The following is a 23884-nucleotide window of genomic DNA, read 5'->3' as shown; positions in this document are numbered from 1 at the left end:
GGTTAAGGGGATTTGTTCTTCGTGGTAATGAGTAGTTCTAAGGTTAGGTTTCTGCGGATTAGAAAGGAGGGGATGTCCATAGATTAGCTAGGGCAGTGAGGATACTTGCTCTGCTAACATCCAACAAATATTCTTTCTCTCCAGAAATTCTACGAGAGCTGAACATGGTGTATTCTGCACTATTTGCAGGTAAGAAATTATGTACTGTACTGAAACCATTATGCTACACAGATGCATTTCCCCCGTGCAGTTGTAAAATTAATGTCTTTTGATAGTTATGGCAAAGCTAATTAAACTTGTGTTAGGTGTTCAGTTCCCACCAGCCAAATACTAGAGATGTGTATGAATGGCGAGTAGGAACTAAAAAGATAATTTTTCCTCATTCCCTATCTTCACAGAATAGTCTGACTTGAATGTCAGGTGCTATGTTGACCCTTTTTGCTGAAAGTAAATTGACTTCACAACCATCCCTGTTGTAATAACAGTCTAGGAAACTACCTCGTGTGTAGTGAGAGATACTGTAGAAGATGGATGTGAATGGAAAATTTTACCTTTGAACTCCCTAACCTTGTAGTGTTTAAGTTGATTTAATGATCAGTGTGCTCATCTTGTCAGTTTTGTCTTCAGTCCAGGTGGTTGGCAATAAACAGCTGGAAGTAAAGCTGCCTGCTTCACATGACTATGGTTTGCTGCGCTCAAGTATTCTTTGAATGTGCTGCTCTTCTAGGAGGTGATGCTTTAGAGGTGTTACCACCATAAACAAGATAATAGCACCATCAGTGTAGCAATATGCTTTTCTTTTAGAAGAAAGGAGGATGAATCGAATCATCAGATATATCTAGTTACAGTTATAACATACTTTTAATGAGCAACTTTACATATGCAAGTGTGATTATCTAAATACTGTAGAATGGCTTACTGAATGAATGTTCTTTTAAAAAAACAAACAAAAAAACCCAACACCTGTGCCACCTCAGACTTGCGGTAGTTATCCTTGTATATATGGTTTTAAACAAAGTCTCAGCTGTTGCTTAAAATGTATGTTCTGCTTATGTTTCAGATGGCAATTTAAATTCAAGCACTTCTTGCTTTGAAGTTTTTTACACTCACTTGAGAGTGACCTATGTCAATGGGAGGACTAATTAAGTTTTTAGTGTGGGACAAAAAAAAGTTCTGCATGGGCGTATCATTAGAAGAAGCTTATTCTTCTTTATTTGCCTTTGCAATTTACTGACATTTGGTGGCTTACTTAGGACAAAAGCTCAAGGATATTCTCTGCCCTCAAACTAGTTTACAGTCTTCAGTAATCCAAACAATTCTGACAAATTTAAATTGAGTGGTTTTCCTTTTTAAAAATGCTCAGTAACCTTGCAAAGGAAACCCTAAGTATGACCCTTACAGTGTGTGTATATGTCTCAGGGAAGGAAGGAAGGTGCAGTGTTTTTAATTAGCTTTCCCCTTAAGTAAGCAATTTGGTAACTGATAAGCTTGCAGTCTTCTCTTTGGTGCTGAAAAGGTGGTCAGAGCAATGAAGCTATTTGTATTTCTAAATTAATACTCAGTGAAAACCAGGGTACAATGTCCTGAATGTAGTTTGCAATCTATTTGCTTGTCTAAACCATCCCACAGTAAAGATTTCTGGCCTACTCCTAATGTCTTCAGTAATTAAGAAACAGGTATTCATGGCTAGATTTATATGGCCTGCTTACTTGATCTGCCTAATGATGGATTTAAGGAAGCTTAACAAAGGAGAAGGAAAACCCTTAAAGGAACAGAACTCAAGAATATTGAGGGATAAAAAATACTAATTGTGGCTCAACCCAGTTGCCAGTGAGCATGTGGTAGGAGGATTCAGTGTTACATAAACTATTACATAGATAAAATATAGAAAAACAGTTTTTCCTCAGTGGAAAAACGGTTATGCAGTATAATGCAGCAATTCAATGGAAATGTTGTGTTGGGTGGGGGAGGGAGATCAAACTATGTATTTGCTGGTCTCTGAAAGGAGAAATCAGAATTGTAAAAGTGGTCTTTGGGTAAGAATTTCTGCAAGACATAGAACTGAGCATCCTGTGGAGGTAGCTTGTAATGAATTAGTATTACTCAGCAATAAAATGCTTGAATCAGAATTTCCTAACTTCTGTTCATTTTTTCCTCCTTTCATTTTCACTGCCTTCTGAAAACAGTTCTGTGATTTAACAGGAGAGAGGAAAAATGGTCTAAAAAATAAGTATTAAGATGTGCAGTAAAAGTGGCAGTAATGCCTTCTGCTTTTATAAGCAGATCAACGTAATACATTTCCTGCTTTTGCCTTTGATATGTTCTGTCCATAGAACAATTTAGAGGAAAATGGCTGCATTTTTGCTTTACTAATCTAGGAGATGAGCTACTGTATATTTAACAGAATTTGATGAGGCATTCTCTGTGCATACAGTGTCATAGAGGTGTTCACTGCTGGCTGATGTGCTCAGATATTTGGTGTTGCAGACTTCTTAACTTGTTAACTTTTTAAGCCGTGTGACCTGTTCAAATACGTAGTTCTTCAAGAGTAATCTTACAATAACAGCAGTCTGGACAATATCTTCATATTTGTATCAAACGTGATTTGAAGTTGGCTTAACTGAGATGTGTAGTAATTCAGCATCTTTGTTACATCTCTCATACATGGGTTTTTGATACTTTGGTGTGGAAGTACACCAAGTTATTTCACAAGTCTAGGGAAAAGCACAAGTAAGCACAGGACCGTGTAAGTGAGAGAAAACAGTGTTACCTGAGGAATTCCCATCTTGTTGGAACTTTTAAGTGAAGAATTGTGAGTATTCTCTAAGGCAATCCCCTACTACATTGTTTCTTGGTAGAAATAGATGGAGATCTTCCTCCACTTCTAGTCTAACGTATCACTTAGTGCAATCAGCTGTAAACGCCTGAGTCAGATGAGGTAAGGTGTGGGATTTTTTTGTTTGTTTAATTCGTTTTGAGGGAATATGGAGGAAATTATGAAATCCTTTCAAAGATGTTGCATTTAATTTAAGCAGAGATCCTTTCTTTGCAAAATGATGCCTTCAATTGTTTCAATTTTAATAATGTCAATGACAACAAGAATAAATACAATTTGTTTTTTGAATATGATTATTTTTCAGCCATGTAAAACGTATTTGTTTTATGTAAAACAAGCTTTTAAAATCTTGGGGAAAATAATTTTCTGTGGTAGCACACTTAGTGGTGGGGAACACGTTATATAAGTAGATTGTTATTTTAGACAGCTTAATAAAGCAAGCTACTGACAATTCCGTGAAGAAATAAAATGATATTTTGCAGCTTAGGTTTATCTCTGTGTTTTGAGTTGTGGTGGGTAACTGACTTTACATTTGTGGCTCACGTGTCTTCAATTTATGCTTGCAACCTATTGTTGCAGGTATAAAAATGATTGTCATTGCTTTTTTTTGTTGTTTTAATTTTGTGTCAATTTAATATACTTGATTTTTCAGTATGAACATACTCTTTTCCCTAGCTCAACGTCTGTCTGTGAAAACCTACTTGGTGTGAATGCTGCAGTCAAAAGCATAGATGGAATCTCCTGGAATGAAAGAAAAAATGGAGGTGCCAGCAGTCTGCGGTCAAGATAATGGTACTTGTAACTCTTGCATTTCTCTTGCCAAGAAAACTGGCAAAAAGTTTTGTTCCATGCATGTGTGACTTTGACTTGTGAGAAAGACTAATTACATCTAGAAGTTTTACTACTTAATAATGGGAAAGACTTTTGGTCTCTAATGTTGTTAGGTAGTTTATAGGGTTTCGGAAGAGAATTACTGCCATTTGTTTCTGGCTTAAAGTCAAGTTTCTTTAGCTGTATGAAAACATTCTAATTTGTAATGGGGCTTTTTTCTTCTGAAGTAAATGATTCTTTTTATTTAAAAAACTTATGCTCCTATGCAGAGTATATTGTATTATTTGAGCTTAGTTGTGTAGGGATTGCATTCTTGGAGATACTTAGTGCAAGTTCTTTCAGAGGAAGGCAATGAATAAAGAGGAAGAGATCTCAAAAAGCCACGTTCGCTTGGGTGATAGGAAGTTCCTGCAGCAGATAATCCTTTAAAGTTAGCTGTGTTTTGAAAGACAGATTTCCCCGTGGGGCTTTTATAGTCATGGTTCACAGAATTCATAGATCATTATTCTTACAAGTGTTTAGACATCTGCTATCCTGAAAGAGATGGTTTCTTTGGTAATGAGGTACATTTCCAGGCTTCACAATTGGGATATTCAATAATTCTGCCTGATGGTTGAGGTAAGAGTCCCATCTGGAGAAGCTTAGTGAGGAAGTACCTGTATAAATGATTGTATAAGAAAAATAGCTGATTGAAACTAAAGTTGATTGAATATAAGTGTAGTCATCATTACAGTGTAGAGTTGGTATAGGAAATAGGGAACAGTTAACTGTCAGTGACTAAAAAATCTTGTTCAGGAGAGAAGTAAGAGCTGGTTTCTGTGTTCAGTTAGCTGTGGAAACTGGATAATGGCAGCTGGTTATACAGTCCATTGCAGAAAACAAGTAAAGCAGACAGAGGAAATCAGTGCATATTTCTTGCAAGTATAAAGATGTTGCTTTTCAAGGAATGGGTCACTGATTAGCTTTGGTTGATCTTCTATTTGTGCTGAAATTGTGTTGCACTTTTCTGTTTCTTGGGCTCAGGTTTATCTCATGTTCTGACTCTAGTGCTACAAGAACTGAGTTTGCTCTGTAAAAGAGATGTCAATGGCGTTGGCGTGTTGTATGACCTGCTCAGATCTCGCTGGCTGCAAGCACTTTTAAAGGTAAAATAATATTCAGCTGTGAAGACAGCTGTTTCCAGGTGATAGCTACTTTATTTTGCTGTGTAAAGACATGTAAAGAATAATTCACGCTAAGTGCTCCTAGTCCTTATATTAGAACTAACATCAGCAGTCCAGGTGAACAAAACTACCTTAGCTTTATGGAAAAAAAAAAATTTTTATGAGACAGGCTCTTTTACTTGATGCATCCATATTAAGGTTAGGGGTGTAGAGGCACGAGTTGAATATGGCATTGCTCAGCTGTCTTTTTCCACTCTTCAGTGTCAGTTTGGCTGTATATCTTGCTTGGCATAGATACTGATTAAATAATACTTTTTGGTTTTTATGATCTGATATGCAGTTGGATGCTGTGTGTTGTTATAGAACAGAGTTTTGGCTGGTATTTCTGTCTGAATCAACTATATCTCTTTATAAAACAATGTTTGTACAAATTTTGTTTTTCTTTTGTGAGGATTCTAAAAATCTTTAAAATTTAAGTGAGAAAAAAAATGCCCTTAAGGCTTTTTTAAATATGGCTATTTGGTTTTATTAAATTTGTTTTGTTAATCAGGCCTTCAACTAGGGTAAGAAAGCAAGCCACAAGTCAAAATTGACACTGTCTTGCTACTGTCCTGTGTAATCAGCTTTCCTTGTTGGAAAACTAAACACTAAAGCATAACTGGCTAGCTGAATGACCATATGGGAAAACAATTACTTATAGAATGAATTCTAGATGCAATAGGCATTAAAGATTGAGATTACAAGCTCTCTGGCTCTAGTTGAAATGACAAATTCCTAGAAATGCAGTATTGTCTTTGCTATGTTGTGTATGTATCTATATAGTCAAGAAAACAGATGATGCTCTCATTGCATTGTCTTGTCTATTGTGGCATGCAATAGATTTATGAATGCCTCCAAAACTACCTCGGAAAAAGACCAGTTCCTGTCATGCTGCAGGCACATGCATTGAATTGTGAGGTAAGACCATGTATTTCTTTACTTACTAATACCATATCAGTCAACTTAACTGCAGAAAATAATGTTCTAGTATATGTTTTGTGTCTCAAGTCTGAATATACTATATAAACTGGAAGGATTCTTTATCTATTGAATAGCTGATTACTTACTGTGTTAAGAGAGGGAAAGAAAATATATACAGCTGTAATCATTAGACTGCACAAGCTCTGGCCGTATGAGATCATTAATTGTTTGCTTTAACCACTGACTGTGAGTGTGTGTGTGTATATATATATATATATATATATATAATTTCTTATCTCACTGTAGCTCAGTGTTATGGATGTTATAAAGCACTTTGACGTGGGGTTTTTGAAAAGCTTTTTAGATGTTTTTTTCTAATATCTGATTATTAAATAGTAATAATTAACATTTAAGTGGAGAAACTGACAGTAGTGATGATATTGGTTGAGGCATAGAAAAAAGTAATTTAGAGCACATGGCCTGAACCAAACTAAGTGTTACACAGTTGCACAACATGCAACCAGACTTATTTTGGTCCAGTTTTAGAGCAAACAGTATAGATATGCTTTTAGTCATGTAACATGCAGAACTTAAAAGTTTTATAATGTTGTATTCCTCAACTTATTGTAGAACTTCCTTTTAATTAATTGGCCTTCAGAATCAGTCTCTGTGCTTACTTTTATCAGGTGGTAGAGTTGCTGCATGAAGCTCCTCCGTCTGGAGAGATCAAAGAGCTAAGACGATTGCTGAGGGCTCCTCACTTAAGGGTAAGTAATGCTTAAGAAAATAGAAAATTTGCTCATAGCAGTGTGTGCAATGGGGATGGAAATAGATGACCAGCTGCTCACAGGAACCAGGGAAGAAATAGGAAGAGGCTTAATTTCCTAGTCATGGGCTAACCTAGTTGAGAATTCATTTCGGTACTGTGTATCTACAGTACCTGCACTGGGCTGTGTTTTATTAACAGCTACTTTTTAGAGATTTCTTTAAAAGGTAAGTTCTGAGCAGTTGGTGCAGACATGTGAAATCAGAGTTTATTTGATATTGTATGTAAAGCCTGCGTTCTTATCTTCCAAATAGAAATATTTCAACTTCTGTAAGACTTCCTGAGGAAACACAGAGAGAAACTGTTCTTAATCTTTTACAGTTGGAATTGCCAAATGGGAAGAAGAAAAAGTCTATGTGAAGGAAACCTATGTCCACTTAAGAACTTACCCTCTGATTTCTGTTTCCTGACCAGTCACTGTTAAAAGTAAAATCTGTTCTGATGTATGTTATTTGCTGATGGGTTGATTTCTTTGTTTTCGCTTGTAACAGGCCTTGCTATCTGCTCATGATACTGTGGCCCAGAAAGATTTTGAACCTACGCTTCCACCACTGCCGGACAACATACCTGAGAATGAGGAAGCCATGAGGATTGTCTGCTTAGTGAAAAACAACCAGCCTCTGGTTGGGGAGTTTACTGATATCTGTCAAATCACTTCAGCTTACACGAGTGTTGGATAATGCATCGTATGCATTTTGGTTTATTTCCAGGAATATCGCACAGATTGTGTGTGTTCTGGAGGCTTTTACAGAATTGGAGATTCGCAAGAATTATTAAGATTGGAAAGGGCCCTAAGGGATCATCTGATCCTGCTCTGTGCAGGGACAGCTAGAGAATGGCCATGTCCATTCAGGCTGTGAACATCTGGTAGATGCTTTTATCCCATTAAATTTAAAACGTAAATAGGACTGAGAGCTGTTCCCTTAGTCAAAACAGTGAAGATAGGAAGGAGGATAGAATGAAAGGTTCATTTGTGCTTATATGCTGAAAACATTGTAATCTGACTAATCATCTTGGGAGAAGATTTCTAGGAGTCAGATGCTGAGGTTAATTTAGTGTGATATTGGATGATTTAGTATTATGGAATAGTGCTGCTAGTGATACATTCTTCCTGGAACCATGTGGTGTTTAAAAAAATATATTTATCCTTTAATGCCTTTTTGTCATTGCAAAAGAGATCAGGCCTGTAATTTGAAAGAAAACTTTTAAGATCTTAAGTGATGAATGTGTTTTTTTCTGTTTGCCAGGGTGCCACTATTAAACGGCACGAGATAACAGGTGACATAACAGTTGCCCGTGTGATCCATGGTGGTCTAGCAGACAGAAGTGGTAGGTATAACTTGAAACAAGGTACTAACAAAAATCCAAGGTAAAATAAGGTATTTTTCAAGTATATTTTATAAGTATATTTTTCAAGATAATGGCTTTACTTCTACAATTAGCCTTCCCTTGTGAATAAGCAAGTGTATACACCATACTTTATGCTGTGATGCATTGGAGTGAGTTTGATTCTGCTTTAATTTTTGTATGAACGTGATATGTTTGAGAGAGTTGAGGGACAAATCGAGTTTTTCATTATTCAGATGTTAAAAGTCACACAAATCTACTATGAGATTGGTCATTAACAATCAAAACTGATGTATTATAAAGCTAGCAGCTTATTCTCTGATGGAGAAATAGAATTATAGATAACTTTGTGTAAGATAAAGGGCACTAAGGAATGTGTAGTAATACTTTTCGGCAGTAGTCTATTAAACACTTTGGTATTATTAGTTGCTAAGCAAAATTAAAAGACTTTCCTTGGAAACATTACTGCTTTGTCATCCTAGAATTATATGCCATTTGTGTTCCTTGGGAAATGTAACTAAAATGTAGAACATAAGAAATGACATTTATCTGTAATCATTGTAAAGTTTCTATTAGTAGTTCTGGATTCTGCGTAGAGAAGAAAACCCATACTGTAGGTAGTAGCTGAATGTATTCCTAGTTTGATTAATATTATAAGTTGAAGGAAAATGTGATTCTTAATTTTTCAGCACCCAAGCAATTAGGAATTTCTTAAGGTTTGGTTCCAAGTTTCATGGTTTATTAAGATGCTCAGAAATTATTTTAGGAAAGGAAGCTATATTAAAATGTTTATGTAAACTTTTAAGGCTAATTATCAGTAGATTGCATGTTGTGTAGGGGAGGTGAAACAGGCTGCCCAGAAGAGTGCTGGAGTCATTGTCCATGGAGGTTTTCAAGGAGAGATTCACGTGGCACTGAGGGACATGATTTAGCAGGCATGGTGGTGTTAGGTTGGTTGGTTGGACTTGGATGATCTTAGAGGTCATTTTCAACCTTAATGTTTCTAAGATTCTAAATAAGGAAACTGAAGTGTTCAAAGTTCTCATGTCTCACAGAATCTGGGTCTTATCATATATCTTAGCATATTCTTGTGTACCTAGTGTATGGGAACTTACACAGCTGACATCTAAACCTGTGATATATCTTTGTTTACCCCCCTCCCTGCCCCCTGCCAAGATCATCCATGCTGTGATAAAGCTTCTGCTGCTGCTTTCATATTTGTTTTTACTGTAGGATTGCTGTATGCTGGAGACAAATTAGTGGAAGTAAATGGAGTTTCCGTTGATGGACTCGAGCCTGAGCAAGTTATTAATATTCTGGTACTGAATCTCTTTTAAATTTTATTTGGACTTTGAGGGTAACAGATTACTGCTCTATTTCCCTACCTGTGCTGCCTTCCATTCCCTAGAAACATTGTTTCATTGCTGTGGATGAAATTCACAGCTGCTTATAAAATCGAAGTCTTGTGCAAATTCAAGCCTGAAAGTCCAACATGGATATAACAGAATCAAATCTAACTTAATTGTGGCCTTTCCATCCCCAAATTCTGTGGGGGGGAAAAAAAGGTGAATTATTAATTTATTCAAACTTCACTGATGCTTAATTTCCTTGGAAAATCTTCCACATGAATGAAGTGGCAAGGTGGTATTCTAATAAAATTCCATCTTATGAAATGAACTAAAGCAGAGTGAAGCGAATAAACTCGAGTTACATCCCTTCACTTGCATGAAAGCACAGTAGTAATCTCTTGTCAAAATCTTTTGAAGAAAGATCTGTCTCTTTTATATATGAACCTTGCACACAGTCTTTCAGGTTTTTTCACTGCAGAGTAATAGTGCCAGTTAGGAATGGCATATGGTCGTGCTATGCTAATGTCAAGTCTTCTGATGCGTTATTTCCCTCGGCATACTACTTCTAGATGATTTTTAGCTTAATTGAAATACTTAGTTTTCAAATATTAAATATTTTTCCTCCCTCTTTTACATCACTTGTCTAACCGAACTTGCCACTAATTTAAATAAGATTTTAGTAGAAAAGTTAGGTTTGAATTCATGTTGAACTTGCATATATTTATAACAGAACGTGGTTTTTCATTGAATTAAAACTATTTAGTGACATTTGGAAGTTTCCTTCTTGATTTTACTTTTGGAAAAAATATAATAGTCGTATTAACTCAGTCTACCTAGTTCCGTTTGTAATAACATAAAAGCCATGTTATGTTAAGTCTGTGTGACAAAGTTTGGTCGTTTGTGTTGAATGCCAGTCATGTTTTATTCCTCTTTAATCATTTAGGCTCTTTCTCAAGGAACAATTATGTTCAAGTTGATTCCAGTTTCTGATCGTCCTGTTAGCAACCAAACAACAGTAAGAGTTGGTCTTTTTTCTATGTTGCTACTGCAAAGAATTGCTACAATTGCCTGTCTAGTAGTGTGATGCAAAGATGTGGCATTGCTTCGAATTTTACTGCAGTCCCTAAAATGTTACTTGCCATATTGGCTACCTCTCAGCTAATATGCTGTTGCTGAAGCAGTAAATAGACTAAGCTGAAATATAGGTGTGTCTCAGATAATGAAGACATTTTTAGAGCTATGTAGAGCTTAAAGCTCTATTTTTATCATAATTTACAAGTCTTCTCTCTTTGCTACTCTACTTTTTCTCTTCCTTAATGAATTGATAGGATTCAGAGTTTGATCTCGTTTTTAAAGCTCAACTTAATCATGAACACACTTAACTAGCAGATATACTTGGCTTTGTGATTATAAAGGTTATGTAGTATCTTGTTGGGTTTTTTTCATTTGCTTGTTTTTTACCAGCTGTATGTGCGAGCAATGGCAGATTACTGGCCATTACAAGATCCTGCCATACCCTGTGCTGATGCAGGTTTGCCTTTTAAGAAAGGTGAAATACTCCAGATTGTGGACCAGAACGATGCTCTGTGGTGGCAGGCTAGGAAATTATCAGATCTTAGTGCCTGTGCTGGACTGATACCCTCAAACCATCTTCTGAAAAGGTAAAGTAATCTTAATTTTTACAATTTCTAGTCCAGTCTTGCTACATAAACTTTTGTCATTCATAGCAGTGATATTCAGTAACATCTGACAAGTGTCTCTCCTTTTACTGTTCTCAGGCTTATTTCTCTCCTTCTTTCCCAGTGTGTGTGAGAAAATGCTTTTCAGAACACCTGTGTAGTCTGAAATTAAATCTTATGTTCATAGCAGTTAACTAATCTCTGTAGTAAAAGCCCTCTAGTAGTTAGAGTATAGAAGCTACAGTTTTAGTGAAAGTGAAGAGCTCTGTTTGGAATCATAATTCGTGGTGTTTAAATATATGTATTGGATGAGGGATATTAAAATATGTGAGGGTAGGCTGTATCTAACACAGATGCGTGTGTTTTTTTCTTTTTTATAAGGTGTCTTATGAGCCATTACTGACTTTTCAGTTTTGGTGAAAACTTATTTCACCAAATAAATGGAACTGCTTCAGAAGAGGACAAGGATCTTTTGCCTGTTCTCTACATACATAACCCACTGTTTGTTTCTGAAAGCATAAACTGTAAAGAAAATTTAAGCTGCTATAGCACACTTACTCAGTTCGATCCTCTAACCACGTGTCCTATCTGCGTTGCCTCAGGAAAATGTAAGGCCAAGCAATCATAGATGAACTTTGATTTATGCTCTGTTTAAACCTACCTGTGTTTTTATAATAGAAGTCAAAATCATACTAGGTTGTGACTGAGGCTGGAAGCAAAAGGCTTTCTTCTAATTCTACAGGTCTATAGACTAGAATGGCTAATGCTTGTCCTTATACATTAACTCAAAATATTTTTGTGCTGCTGATTTGCAAATTACATTTGAACAGTTCTGATAGCATGTAGTTTTCCTTCAATATTCTGCATTGGGCTGAAACATTGCTAATATTTCCATTTTTTGATGTTTTGCATTGGCTCAGTAGTGATTAATATTAAACATTCTGTGAATATGGTTAAAGCATCATGCCCTTGTGGACTGGTTTCTTTTTTTCTTCTATTAATTTAACTGTGCTATATTTCTTTCTATGCAGGAAGCAGCGAGAATTCTGGTGGTCTCAGCCCTTTCAGCCCCATCTCTGTCTCAAGTCATCAATGTGTGAGTGAAAAGTTATTTGAGTGGTAGAGCAGGAAGGAAAAGTCTTGTTGCTGCTTCCAGGAATAGCGAAATTACAAGCTCATACAAATTCAGTTTAAGTCAAAGACATTATTTCTAGAGCCATGTTGTAACTTCAGCAGTGTTTTAAGTGTTCTCTTGAAAATAATTACTTAGTGGTAGTTGTGTTTGGAGGATTGGTGGTGATTGCAGTCATCTCTAGAGTACTTGATACCTGAGAGAATCTGTGAATTCAGTTCCTTCTGTAATCTTAGTGAGTCAGGAGCACTTTGTACCCTCAGGGTCAGGTCAGAAGTGACGGTGGTACGAGCCCCATGACTTTACAGGGGCATAGACTGCAGTTCTGCACTGGAAGGTGATACAGTACTTTTAGAATAGAATGGAGTATTTTTTCCTCAAGGTACAGTTATGCTACATTGCCCGTGGGAGATCCAGAAACATCACCTTCCAGCTACGTAACCTAACTTTCCATAAACTTGTAGTTATTCCTAGACACGAGGAACGTTCATCCTGTTTTCTCTTTCCATTTTTTCTATGGTTCTTTTTACTTATATAATACTCTTTTTCTTTTGCGATAACTTCTAGATTAAGTGCTTCATTGCATAGGATTCTTCTGACTCAAAATGGTTTGTTAGAGCTCTCTTTCACCATAATTTTATTGTGTTTTAACTGCTTCAATGGATATACCGTGGATAGTAAGCACTGTGGAAGAAGGTAGGAGATGGCGTCTGCGCTATACTGCATTTTTGTACTTAGAATCACTATAGCACTTGGTTTTTTTAGGCTTTGTGAACGTTGCCAGAAATAAGGTAGTTTGAGTTCATTTTCCATGTATTTGCTAAGTTCTTACATTTTGCATGCAAGTCTTTGGTTTGCTTGCAGGGATGGAAACTTAATTATCCAAAAGTGGAAGTTTAAGCTATGCACTATCTGATGGGGAACTGAGAGTTTGGGTGGGGTGCTTAGAAGAGGGAAAGACAGCTTTTTGCTTCCTCTCTTCTGTCTTCAGCAGATGATGTGAGCAACTCTGGGAGAGTATCTCTTGCAAGGATATCTTTGGGCAAATATTTAGGATGGAAGCAGGAGTTTATTGGGATTGAAACATGGTCAGCTGGAAAATAGTTCCTACTGGGCCTATCTATAGAACACAGAAGAGCAGAACACAAACCTGAGGTTGCCCAAATCCGTGACATTGGATTTCAAGGACATAAATTGATGTGATCTGGGCATAAAGAGGAAGCTGAATCAATCTTTCATTTTTCTTTCTCTGTGAAATAAATATCAACCAAATAAAACCACTTCTGTGAGCAAAACATAATGGAAAGATGGACCTAAAAGCGATGAGAAAACAGAGTGAGTGGAACATTGCACTCTGTAATTATAATATTTAATAAGTAAGTTTTCCCAAGCTAAGCAGAGCGGTTACCATGTTAAACCTTTGGTTGTTTCAAAAAGATAATTCAAGTTGGACGTGTTCAGAGCGGGAGCTGAAGAACAATATTCTGCTTACTAAAGATGGAGAGCATCAGGAAGATGTGGTTGCAGTGCTTGAAATCCATAAATGTCTGAAGCTTCAGATCTCTTCTTTCAGTTGTCTGAGTTCAGTCTTGTTATGTGTAAAGCTTTTTCCCTCCTCTTTTTTTTTTTTCCTGATTTGGATAATTTTTTTTGTGTGTGTTGATCTGTCTGCAGAGGATGACATGCAAATTGATGAGAAGTGTGTGGAAACAGGTAACTGAATTGACTTCAGACTACTGTTTCCTTCAAGGTAATAGCTAGTCAAAGCAGATTTTATTTTCTACTTAAAGATAATAATTCTCCAAGTGAACTGAACTGTAGAAAATTCTTGTTTTCATAATCTGGTAACATATGTCACTGTAAGAAAATGAGCTGTCTGCAGTTCTGTTGAACAGTGCGTGACTGCTTACAGTGAAATGTGCTGAAATGAGGGACCACCCAAAAAACATCTGAATGAGAACCAACATCTTTGATTCCAGTTTTGAATTGTATAACAGCATCAGTTTTGCATATTTAATGCCAGAGATGATTGGAATTTTTGAGAACCCACACAATTCATTGTCAAGAGACTGAAGTGATGTGAATATATTTCTAGGCAGTGAGCAACAATAGGGTTTCACAGGTAAATAGTATATATGAAGAATATGAACTTGACATGCTTCTTGAAGTGGCACAGCTCATTCTCCTTCTACTGAGGTATTTAAGAAAGTTCTCAAGAGGGGATGTGATCCTGTAAGTACCTGCTGCAGAACTTTTTCCAGTTTTCTGGAACAGTTGTTACCATTCACATCTGGATTGCATGAAAAACTGCTAGCACATTACTTGTATCACGTCAAATTTGCTAAATGGAAGTTTAAGAATCTGAGACACTGCCCTCAAGCAGTATTGTTTATAAAGGCAATGCGACACCTAAGTGCTTGTAGATGTATTGCCTTCAGGTGCCTGGTGCATCACAGGATTAGTGCGTGCATGCAGAATGAAAGTCCCTTAGTCTCACACACTATGCTGTCGCATCCTTAGCTGGAAACCCAGGTCCTTGCCTAGGTTACTTCTGGCATCATGGGAGGGTTTGAAAATGTCTTTGCCTCAAACACAAGTAGGAACTGTAGATCTGCTGTCACATCATAACAAACATAACAAAAAAAAAAAGCAACAGCCTGTATACAAAGAATCTTCCAATTCCTATGCCAATCCACTTTCTGCACGTATTGCTATTGGGGAAGAAATGTTTTCTAAGCATATTTCCAGAAGAATGACTGTGTGGAGAGAGGTTAGGCAGTTAATTCAGGCATGGCCTCAAATTAGGAGGAAGTGAAGAATATGTGTATGAAGCAGACTGATGGGAGCTGGAGAATTCAGTTATAATTCCAAAATTCTATAAGAGGAAAATAATTTATTTTGTATTTCTTTTAATATCTTTGCTATCCGGATTATTAAAAAGATGAAGAAACATTTGAGTCTGGTAAGTTCTTCTGACCTAACTCTGAATTCCTTGATATTGTTTTGCTTTGAGGTGACTGTCCACAAAAAAAGCAACTGGCTTAAAAACAAGCAGTTGACAAAAATAGGAATACTGTTCTAGCTTTAAAAGCCATTCTGAGTCTACAGTGCCTGTAGGAGCTGCTGATGTATGAAGAGAGAAAATGTTCTATATTCTTGGTTGTGTGCATAGTCAAGAATATATAGAAAGAAAAATGTTTTATAAAAATGAATGCGTTATGTATAAGTCAATCAGTGAGGGTGTTTCTTTGTTTTTGGTTTTGTTTTTTAAACCAAGTAAATTGTTATAGCTAACAGCTCCCTATCTATTGCATGTTGAGAGTTCTGCAAAAATGTTAAGTCTTCTGAAATAAATGTTTTCCACTAACAGAAGTCATCTACTATTAAATTTCTTTGAGGTGTTTGGCAGGGGAAAAAAAGTCATTCCAGCTCCCTTTCCTGCAGCTCTTCTGCATTTCATTTGCCAGTAGGATCATCTTTTATCGCAGTTTTCTTTCACTCTCAATTGGAGCCCAAATCTCTTAAGATGGGTCTACATAGCTGTTTTTTGTTTTCAGGCTAGGCCACTTGGTAACTGCATTTGGGATTTACTGTTGCAAATCCTGCTCCTTACTCACCACTGAGTCTGCTCTCTGCTGTAGCTAAGCAGTTAGAACAATGATGAAGCAAATATTTCCTATCCTATGTCTTACTAAACAATTAGCTGGCTGTTTTTATGATTTATTTTGCAAGTACAATACTGAAATAGATGCTGTAGATGAGACTCCTGAACATTCATGCTCTGTGCTTCATAGGGTGTATTTTGGGGTCAGAGCCTACAATACCCATTTCCTAAATTCAGTTGGCCATGCTGGTTGATTTTCTTCATTTTAGTTTTGAGAAAACAGTCCGTACTAATTGTTCTGTTTGTCTTTGTCTGAACCCTCAGAGGAGCTTAAAGAAGGTAACACTAACTTTTTTTTTTCCTCAAACTCTGTAAGCAGCAGTCTATTATAATTTATCAGGATATATTGTATGATGATAAACTATACTCCTGTTATAATATCTGATAGCTGTTATGTTTGCTCACCGTAAATTACCATGCTGCACTCTGTACCATGGAAGGACAGGGTAGATAAAGCAGGTAAACTCAAAGATTTGAATGACATCTCAAAATTAATGAGGATAGAAAGGATGTAAGCATAGGTGGAATATTTTCTGGAATATTGGAGCACAGATATATCTGATCCAAAGATGATTTAAAAAAAAAAAAAAAAAAGGTGCTGAGTGGTCTAACTAGATGTGCATTGCATATTCCAGGCATGCTGTTGGGCAGAAATTGACCTGCGTGGTTATTCTAAATTGGTTATTTTTGACTTTGAGCTATTGTGTTGTTGGTCGTTGTAACGTTGTAACTGAAGAATTCTTGTAAGCTGGGTTTCACCTGCAAAGCTTAAATTAGGTGGACTTCTTTTTTTGCACTTCAAGTATTTCGAAACATTGTCTGGTGTGTAGTTATCATAGAAACAGAACAAATAAAACACTGAGGTTTCTGATCTCACTTAGAAAAAAACATGACTTTCCAAGCTTTATTCAACTAGTTTAAGCTTAATTTCCAGGCTCTTACAGAAAACGTCGTCTTGTTCAAATATTTCATATTACTGTGTAGCGTGCTTTTTAAACTAGATTAGTTGTAATACTAGCTTGTGTTTTCTGCAACGCTTTTCTTACAGGATCAGAAATAATTGCTAACAGTGTAGCTTTGGAACTTTCTTTTTTTTTTTTTCCTTTCATGAGTATTTGTTCTTATTCTAGAAGAGGAAGAATTCGGTGAATTTGGTCAACGAGTCTTCATTGGTACGCAGTGACTAAAGATAAGTAAGATGTTTAGGGCTTGATCTAGATTAAATGTTTGTGTGGAGTTTAAATCAAATGCTCTGGTCTTCACTTCACCTAAAGAGTTACTGAACTGAATTTTGCTCACTTCTTTTCCAGACTTCAGGAAGCCATTTTCTTTGTACTAGTACTTGCTCTCTCTGTTTAAACCTCTGTTCTTGATAGATTTCTAATGAGACATGGCCACCTTTTAAATTGACTTTGTTAGATTTGTTATATTTCCCTTCAGGATTATCTTTATTAGAACATTGTTCTGCTGCCTGTCATGCATCAAGAATAATGATGAGGGTTTTAATTAGAGAAGCAAATGTAAGAATGAAGTTCTCAGAGTTGGATAGTAAAGTGAAGCAATAAGCGTATCCTTGGTACTCAACCATAACAATCTCTATAAAGTATTTGTATTCGTTTTGTAGGCTGAAGCAAAAGTTCAATATCTGTTTCAGCAGAGTAGACCTTAAAAATAAATAAAATCTGTTGGCATGTTCATGTTGATACTTTATATGATTATAAACTTCTGTTTTGGGCAAGTTGTTGTGCTCTTTAATTATGGGCTAATTTTCAGGTAGCTTTTTAATGAGTCTTGACTTCATTCATCTAATGCTCAGAGGTCCTACCAAGCTAATTTGCCAAGAATGCTAGTGAGATCCCTTACTTTGCTAAAAAATGCAGCAGATATTTAGCTTAAAAAGAGACACTCTAGGCTCCAGAACTACCTGCTTGCATTTTAGTTGTGGTCTCTAGTGCTGATGCCTTTGTCCCTTACAGCTGGCTTCCGCAGAAGTATGCGCCTGTGTCGGAGGAAGTCCCGGGCCAACCAGCAGTCATGTTACGCTCGGTGCCCCAGCAGCTGCTGTAGCACTTTTGCAGCTCCATATGAGGAGGTGGTTAGGTACCAGCGGCACCCAGGAGATCGGAACAGACTGATTGTACTAGTGGGTAAGCTGTAATTACTTTCTGATGAAACATCCACAGCCTGTAATGGAGAGGAGGAAATGGTCAGTTTGTGTCCGATCGATGGATATTTACTGCTGCTAATTGTGACAGGCAGTGGCTGAGGACAGCAGAAGTAGCTCTGAAAGCAACATTCAGGAATGATTTCTTGTAATTTTTCTCCACTGTTGATTTTAAATTCTGCTGTATGTATCATCTTTACTTGAGACAATTTTCTAAAAAAGAAAGAAACAACAAAAAGGCATAATCTTCAGAAGAAACCATATGGTTGTGAATTCTGGTTGAATATACATTTTATTAGGGAAATGGTTCAGTTTTACATTCAGGTAGGACTGATGCATAAAAGCGATGAAAAACATTTGTATTTTACTAGGAAAACATAAATACATGCAAGCATTTCTACTACTGGAATTAAAAAATGCACAGGTATGGCAGCAGGAAAAAAAAACTTTGCACTAGAAAATCTCTATCCTGGGTGGAAGGGAAAACTAAAAAGATATCCTTAATCGTGGTTACTATAGTAAATATTGTATTAACAAGCTGCTGTTTCTCAAGTTCTCTTCACCCATTATGACTGAAAGAAGTCTGGTTTTCTGTAGTGTTCCATGTTCCTGAAAAAGCAGACTGAGCAAAAGCAGGTTATTTTCCTTTCCAAGTTTGGAGGTTTATTTAGTGTTTTGTTTTAAAATGATTCTGCTGAGTTACTTCCTAGGAGTGACCATATTGCTAGGAAGTTATTTGTACCCTCATCCATCAAGATACCTCAGTCACATTTAGTATATTTTTTCAGGAAGTTCGCAAAATCAGACTTACAGAGTGATTACTTGCTGCCAAATAATCCTTCAACACGAGTAGCAATAGGGTTTCTATTCTGATGATAGGTCATTGCCTATTACCTAAAAATATAAGTTTATCATATTTACAATTCATTTGTGTATGTGCAAAATATTAGAAAATAGTTGTCTTTTCCAACCTTAATGATTCTGTGAAAATGTGGGGGGTAGGTGCAAAAAGTGCCTCTAAATCGTTTTTTCAACTATTCAGGTCCTGCAGGAGTGGGAGTGAATGAGCTAAGGAGAAGGCTTATTGCAAGCAACCCACGAGAGTTTCAAAGTGCTGTGCCTCGTATGTAATATTCTTCTTTCCCCCACTGCCTTCAAAAATGGTGATAAGGAAATGTGAAGTACCTACCTCTTGCCTTTGTGTACTCGTGCTCTTTGTTGTGTGACTGTTTTGTACTGCAAGCCGTAGTCATTTGTGTTTAGGAAAGTTGGCTAAAAATAGTACCTTTCTGTATTGGCAAATCGGCCAAAGGCACTTTCCAGTTACACCTTTCGAAAGCTTAAAACTTTATGTAGCAATAAATCTGTATGACTCTAATCTTTGCCATTTTCTTTTCATAGATAAAGTATAAGAGTATTTCTTAGGCGTGTTTTAATTTCATAGCATTTAGGTGATCAGGTATGAGAGAAGAGGCAACTGAAGATGGTGCTTAATAGGCTTTGCAGCTTTCCTTATTAGCCTTCTAGTCTTGAATGAGACTAATACAGATTAATTTCTGACTTAATCATAGAAATTTTCTATACCTTTGCTTATTGTGTTCTTGTGATTTGGATAACTAAAGAGGGAATGTATCAATCTGAAACTTGTTGAAAACTTAGGAATTCCATTATATTTAAGGTTCCAAATATGAGGAAAGTGCAGATGTGAAAGTACTTGCAGAATGTTTCACAATGAACATAAATCAGCTTCACCTCAGAGGAGGAAAAGCAATTATGCAACTAGTTCCAAAGAACTGATTTCTACTGTCTCTACTTTCAGACACCACTCGAGTTCAGAAGAGTTATGAAATGAATGGTCGTGAATATCACTATGTATCAAAGGAAACTTTTGAAAACATGGTGTATAGCCACAGGTAAACTGTAACACTATCCGATAGCCGATGATTTTGTAGTTAGGATTTAAGTCTGGGTTCCTCTCCTTACACTTGCTATGTAAGTTGGGTGTGTATTTGGGTCAAATTACTTGAGCCCATTGTTTCAAAAACCATTTGTGCAATTGCAAATAAATTCCTCTACAATTAATCTTGGCATTCTTCTCAAAGTGTGGCCTCTAGTCCTGAGCTTGTCTGGTGTGATTGGTAAATTAGGAATATAAGCCCTCTTAGGAACTGACCTGGTTTCAGGTCAGGCCTGTCCCTAATCTGTATCACTGTTGTGGAACCTCTGCGGTGATGACATCTCCATGTAAGCACCTCAGGTATAAGGCCCAAACTTTAAGAACTGTTCCTTTCTCTGCCTCAATAGGCTCTCTGCTAAAATAGACCAGCTTAGCAGCAGAAGCTATACTCCTTAAGCGTATACTCCGTAAGCTATACTCCAAAGTGCTTTGAAATCATCTCATCTGTGAAGTTATTAGTACTGAGTATATAACTGACAAGCTTTTTGTTGCTAGACAACACATTATTTGTAATAGTAAAATAAGTAAAAGATAAGTAAAGTATACATTCATTATAGCTGTAGTAGTCCTTGAGTTGTGTTCATTATGTTTTACAATTTCTCAATCTTAATCACTGGATTAGTTTGGAAAGTTTCACACTTAGATGGAACCTTTTTGAGACTTTTTGAGATCTTTTTTTGTTTTCCTTCTTTCTCACCACTGTTACAGAATGCTGGAATATGGGGAATACAAAGGGTACATGTATGGTACCAGTGTTGATGCAGTGAGAACAGTCCTCGATGAAGGGAAGATCTGTGTAATAGATTTGGAACCACACGTGAGTTGTAAAGGGGCAGGGAATCTACAACTGGTATCTCCTGGAAGGAAAAGTAATTCTGTCTACATTCATGAACTACTGGAACACTGTTAGATGCTTTGTCTTGTATTTCCTGTTATAGTGTTTTATTAATAGTAGATTTGTCTTTGCGTGGGTCTTAAGGGAGAAAGCACTACTGTGACAAGTACATGCAGATCAGTATTATTCTCTTGTTCATCTGTTTCCAAGTAAGCAGCTGCATTGTCAGGTGGAATGATGCAGAAAGGAGTTTTCATATTTGCGTACAGCAAGGACTATTCTTTCATGTGGAAGCTGTGATTACAGTGAGCTAGACTGAGCCTTAGTTTTGCAGTGGTTTGTTATTTTTTAAGTTACATACCTGCGGAGCACTACTCAAAATCCAAGCTGCTGTAGAAGCAGGTAAGGCTACACTTTGGTATTTGTTCTGCATCTGAAAACATCCATAGGTTTATTCTGCTGCCCTTTTCCTGAATAAGAGGGAGGAGGAGGGAAGAAATTTAATCTCGCTGCTTCTACATTATATGCCACCATGAATTTCTAGAATGCGAGTTTGTGGGCAGGTTTTAGTAAGGGTATGAAGTAATGGTACATAACCATTCTTTAGTGGTCACTAGGAGGTAGGAGAATTGCTGTGTATTTGCATACTTATATTTTAAATGAGGTAGCTTGGCCAACTTTACATGCTGCAATTTTTATCTTTATTTTTTTTTCTTTTCCAAAAATACTTCTCCAGAAGTAGCTCAATAGGTTTTTTTTGGTGGTTGTTTATTTAAAATCAGAGACCTCTTTAATGTTGTCAGTTTGTTAAAGGCAGTGTCCAGATACTCACTGACATTGAAAGCATCTTCTAATAAGGTTGTCAAGCAGAATTAAGTGACTGGTATGCTATGCTTGCTTTAATAATGTCTGGTCCAGGGATTATCAGTGAGGTCATTCTAAAGTAGGTGTTTGTGGAAAAGATTACTGCTCTGTCTGGAGGTAACAGTACATTGTAAGCAATTGGTTTTCTATTGAAATACAACTGGGATGAATACACCTGAAATAGTTGTTTTTACTCCTACTTTGCAGGGCATCCAAATAGCCCGGACTCATGAATTAAAGCCCTATATTATATTCATCAAGCCATCCAGCATAAGCTGCATGAGGCAAACACGTAAAAATGCCAGAATCATTACAGATTATTATGTGAACATGAAATTCAAGGTGAGATGTGGGAATGGAAGAGACATGACTTGCTACACTGGGGTTGTGTGTTTAGAATATAATGCCTTCTACTGTGCTACTCGGTTACATCTTTACAACTTTGTGTCCTGAGGTTCAGATTTAAATTCTTTTTTTTTTTTTTTTTTCATTTTATTTTCGTATTTTCCCCCTCTAAATTTGCTTTGAAGTAGGAGGGTTGTGATTTGTACATAAGGAATTGAAGCATTTGGTCCAGTGTCTTCATGCAAAGAGACTATTGGGGATACTTCAGTTTTAACTAACTACCTTGTGACAAGGTTTAAGCCAACACACATATTTACTGTTTGTACTGAAATGTATGGATCAAATGTGCTTCATTCAGTGATGTAACAAAATATTTTTCATGCAGTTTTAAGTGTGTAATGTACTGCATTGTGTGTAAATGCTGTATAATGTATTACTGGCAGTACTGATATCTGTTCCATAGTGACTTTTATAGATAGAACACAAATCCTGCTTGTGGGAAACACATAGCTTGCATTTGCAATGTGTGTAGTGTATTTATCACCACTGTTTCCATGCAAACCATAATCAAGCTTAACATCTTAAAGTTTTAGAGACCTCAGTGCACAACCATACATGGAAATAAATCATATTTGCTGTGACACAAAGAAACATGAAAATGGAGAAGGTAAATTAAAATGCAGAGTAAGAATGTGTGCAAGAGAGCAAGTGGAGCATACTGAGACTCAAGGTACTTCTGTGAGAAGCATATGGCAATCAGCTGTTTCAGAATTCAGAATGATTGTAGCCAACATTTTTCAGTTGTTATAGCAACTGTAAATTGAAATGGTGTACAATGGCATTGTCTTGGCTACTCACTTGTTTTCGTAGCGCAGGGTGTTCTGCAGGTGCCATGCTGACTGTTTCACTCTAGAGTTACTAGAGCTTTAGAGATTTGTTGTGTCTCACAGGAAGAAGATCTACAGGAAATGGAGGATTCTGCTAAGAAAATGGAAGCTCAGTTTGGTCAGTTCTTTGATCAAGTGATTGTGAATGACAACTTACAAGAAGCATCTGCTCAGCTGTTGTCTGCAGTCCATCATGCACAAGATGAGCCCCAGTGGGTCCCTGCAATATGGATATGCTCAGATACTGAGACATAATGCAGAGTGGCAGGCAGTTCCATGAAGATTACAGATTGTTTTACTTCAAGAATAATCCTCATGTCAGGATTGTGAGAATTTGTCTTCGTATGCAAGGGATTTGGAAGAGGATTAGGAAAGAAGCCGCTATAGGAGATATTATCATACTGTGTTCTGTGTAACTGTACAGCTTTTATGCTACAATTGCACCTTTTTTTGTACAAAAAGGAAACACTGTGAGCAATCCACTACAAGAATAAATAAAAATCTATTTTGTTGCATGTATCATTTACTCACGTGTGTCCAACCTTTTGGCTTGCTTGGGCCACACTGTGTGAAGAGGAATTGTCTTCAGCCACATATACAGAGGCTGCTCTGAAAGTAATTACTCCTATTTTACTTTCATGGAAACTATAGCAGATAAAAAGAGCAAAACATTATTTAATAGTGCTTGTAGCTGAGAATCTGCTCTATTTTTCACTGTGATCACCACCATTAGCTATGCATTTTGTCAGCGATGAACAAGAGCCTACATGTCGTGCTCATCAAAACCTGCACCAGCAAAGGTGACCCACTGTGTTTGCATCCTGTTTGGTCTCCATTAATGTTCAGAAAGTGTCAATGAATGGTGGCATTTTTTCCACATGGAGGAATTCAGTGACAGAATTTTGCCTCAGATGCCAATTTGTCAGACTGCCCCTCTGCCATTTGTCACATGGCAACAAAATGGAATGGAATATTAGTCGGAAGGTTCACCTCCATATTACCAACATTTGCTTCTGATATTGCAGGCCAACATAATAAAATAAAG

General features: G+C 36.8%; 1 protein-coding gene across 1 annotated transcript; it reads left to right on the top strand.

The window, feature by feature from the left end:
• Positions 1-631: 631 nt before the first annotated feature.
• MPP4 (membrane palmitoylated protein 4) lies at positions 632-23365 on the top strand. The gene is made up of 22 exons (XM_042822242.1): positions 632-730; positions 3512-3628; positions 4691-4812; positions 5710-5787; positions 6477-6557; positions 7108-7239; positions 7864-7945; positions 9197-9282; positions 10256-10327; positions 10777-10973; positions 12023-12087; positions 12802-12819; positions 13798-13836; positions 15065-15085; positions 16052-16066; positions 16918-16959; positions 17764-17934; positions 18994-19074; positions 19771-19864; positions 20617-20725; positions 21815-21949; positions 22903-23365. The coding sequence occupies exons 2-22, from the start codon at positions 3568-3570 to the stop codon at positions 23092-23094; spliced, it is 1893 nt and encodes a 630-aa protein (XP_042678176.1). The 5' UTR covers positions 632-730; positions 3512-3567; the 3' UTR covers positions 23095-23365.
• Positions 23366-23884: the final 519 nt, after the last annotated feature.

This window comes from Centrocercus urophasianus, unplaced genomic scaffold (genome assembly GCF_019232065.1).
Source record: "Centrocercus urophasianus isolate 14NV4802_14NV808 unplaced genomic scaffold, USGS_Curo_1.0 seq_20, whole genome shotgun sequence".
In the NCBI taxonomy this organism is placed as follows: domain Eukaryota; kingdom Metazoa; phylum Chordata; class Aves; order Galliformes; family Phasianidae; genus Centrocercus; species Centrocercus urophasianus.
Note: the sequence above shows the minus strand (reverse complement) of the source record. Positions and strands in the feature narration are given on the sequence as shown.

What these genes read in the sequence shown, in the direction of transcription:
- MPP4 (XM_042822242.1), top strand. Translation starts at nt 3,568, where the DNA reads ATGGAATCTCCTGGAATGAAAGAAAAAATGGAGGTGCCAGCAGTCTGC. An exon ending in TCAAACCATCTTCTGAAAAG is followed by an intron (nt 10,974 to 12,022) that starts GTAAAGTAATCT and finishes CTTTCTATGCAG; the next exon opens with GAAGCAGCGAGAATTCTGGT. An exon ending in TGGTCAACGAGTCTTCATTG is followed by an intron (nt 16,960 to 17,763) that starts GTACGCAGTGAC and finishes TGTCCCTTACAG; the next exon opens with CTGGCTTCCGCAGAAGTATG.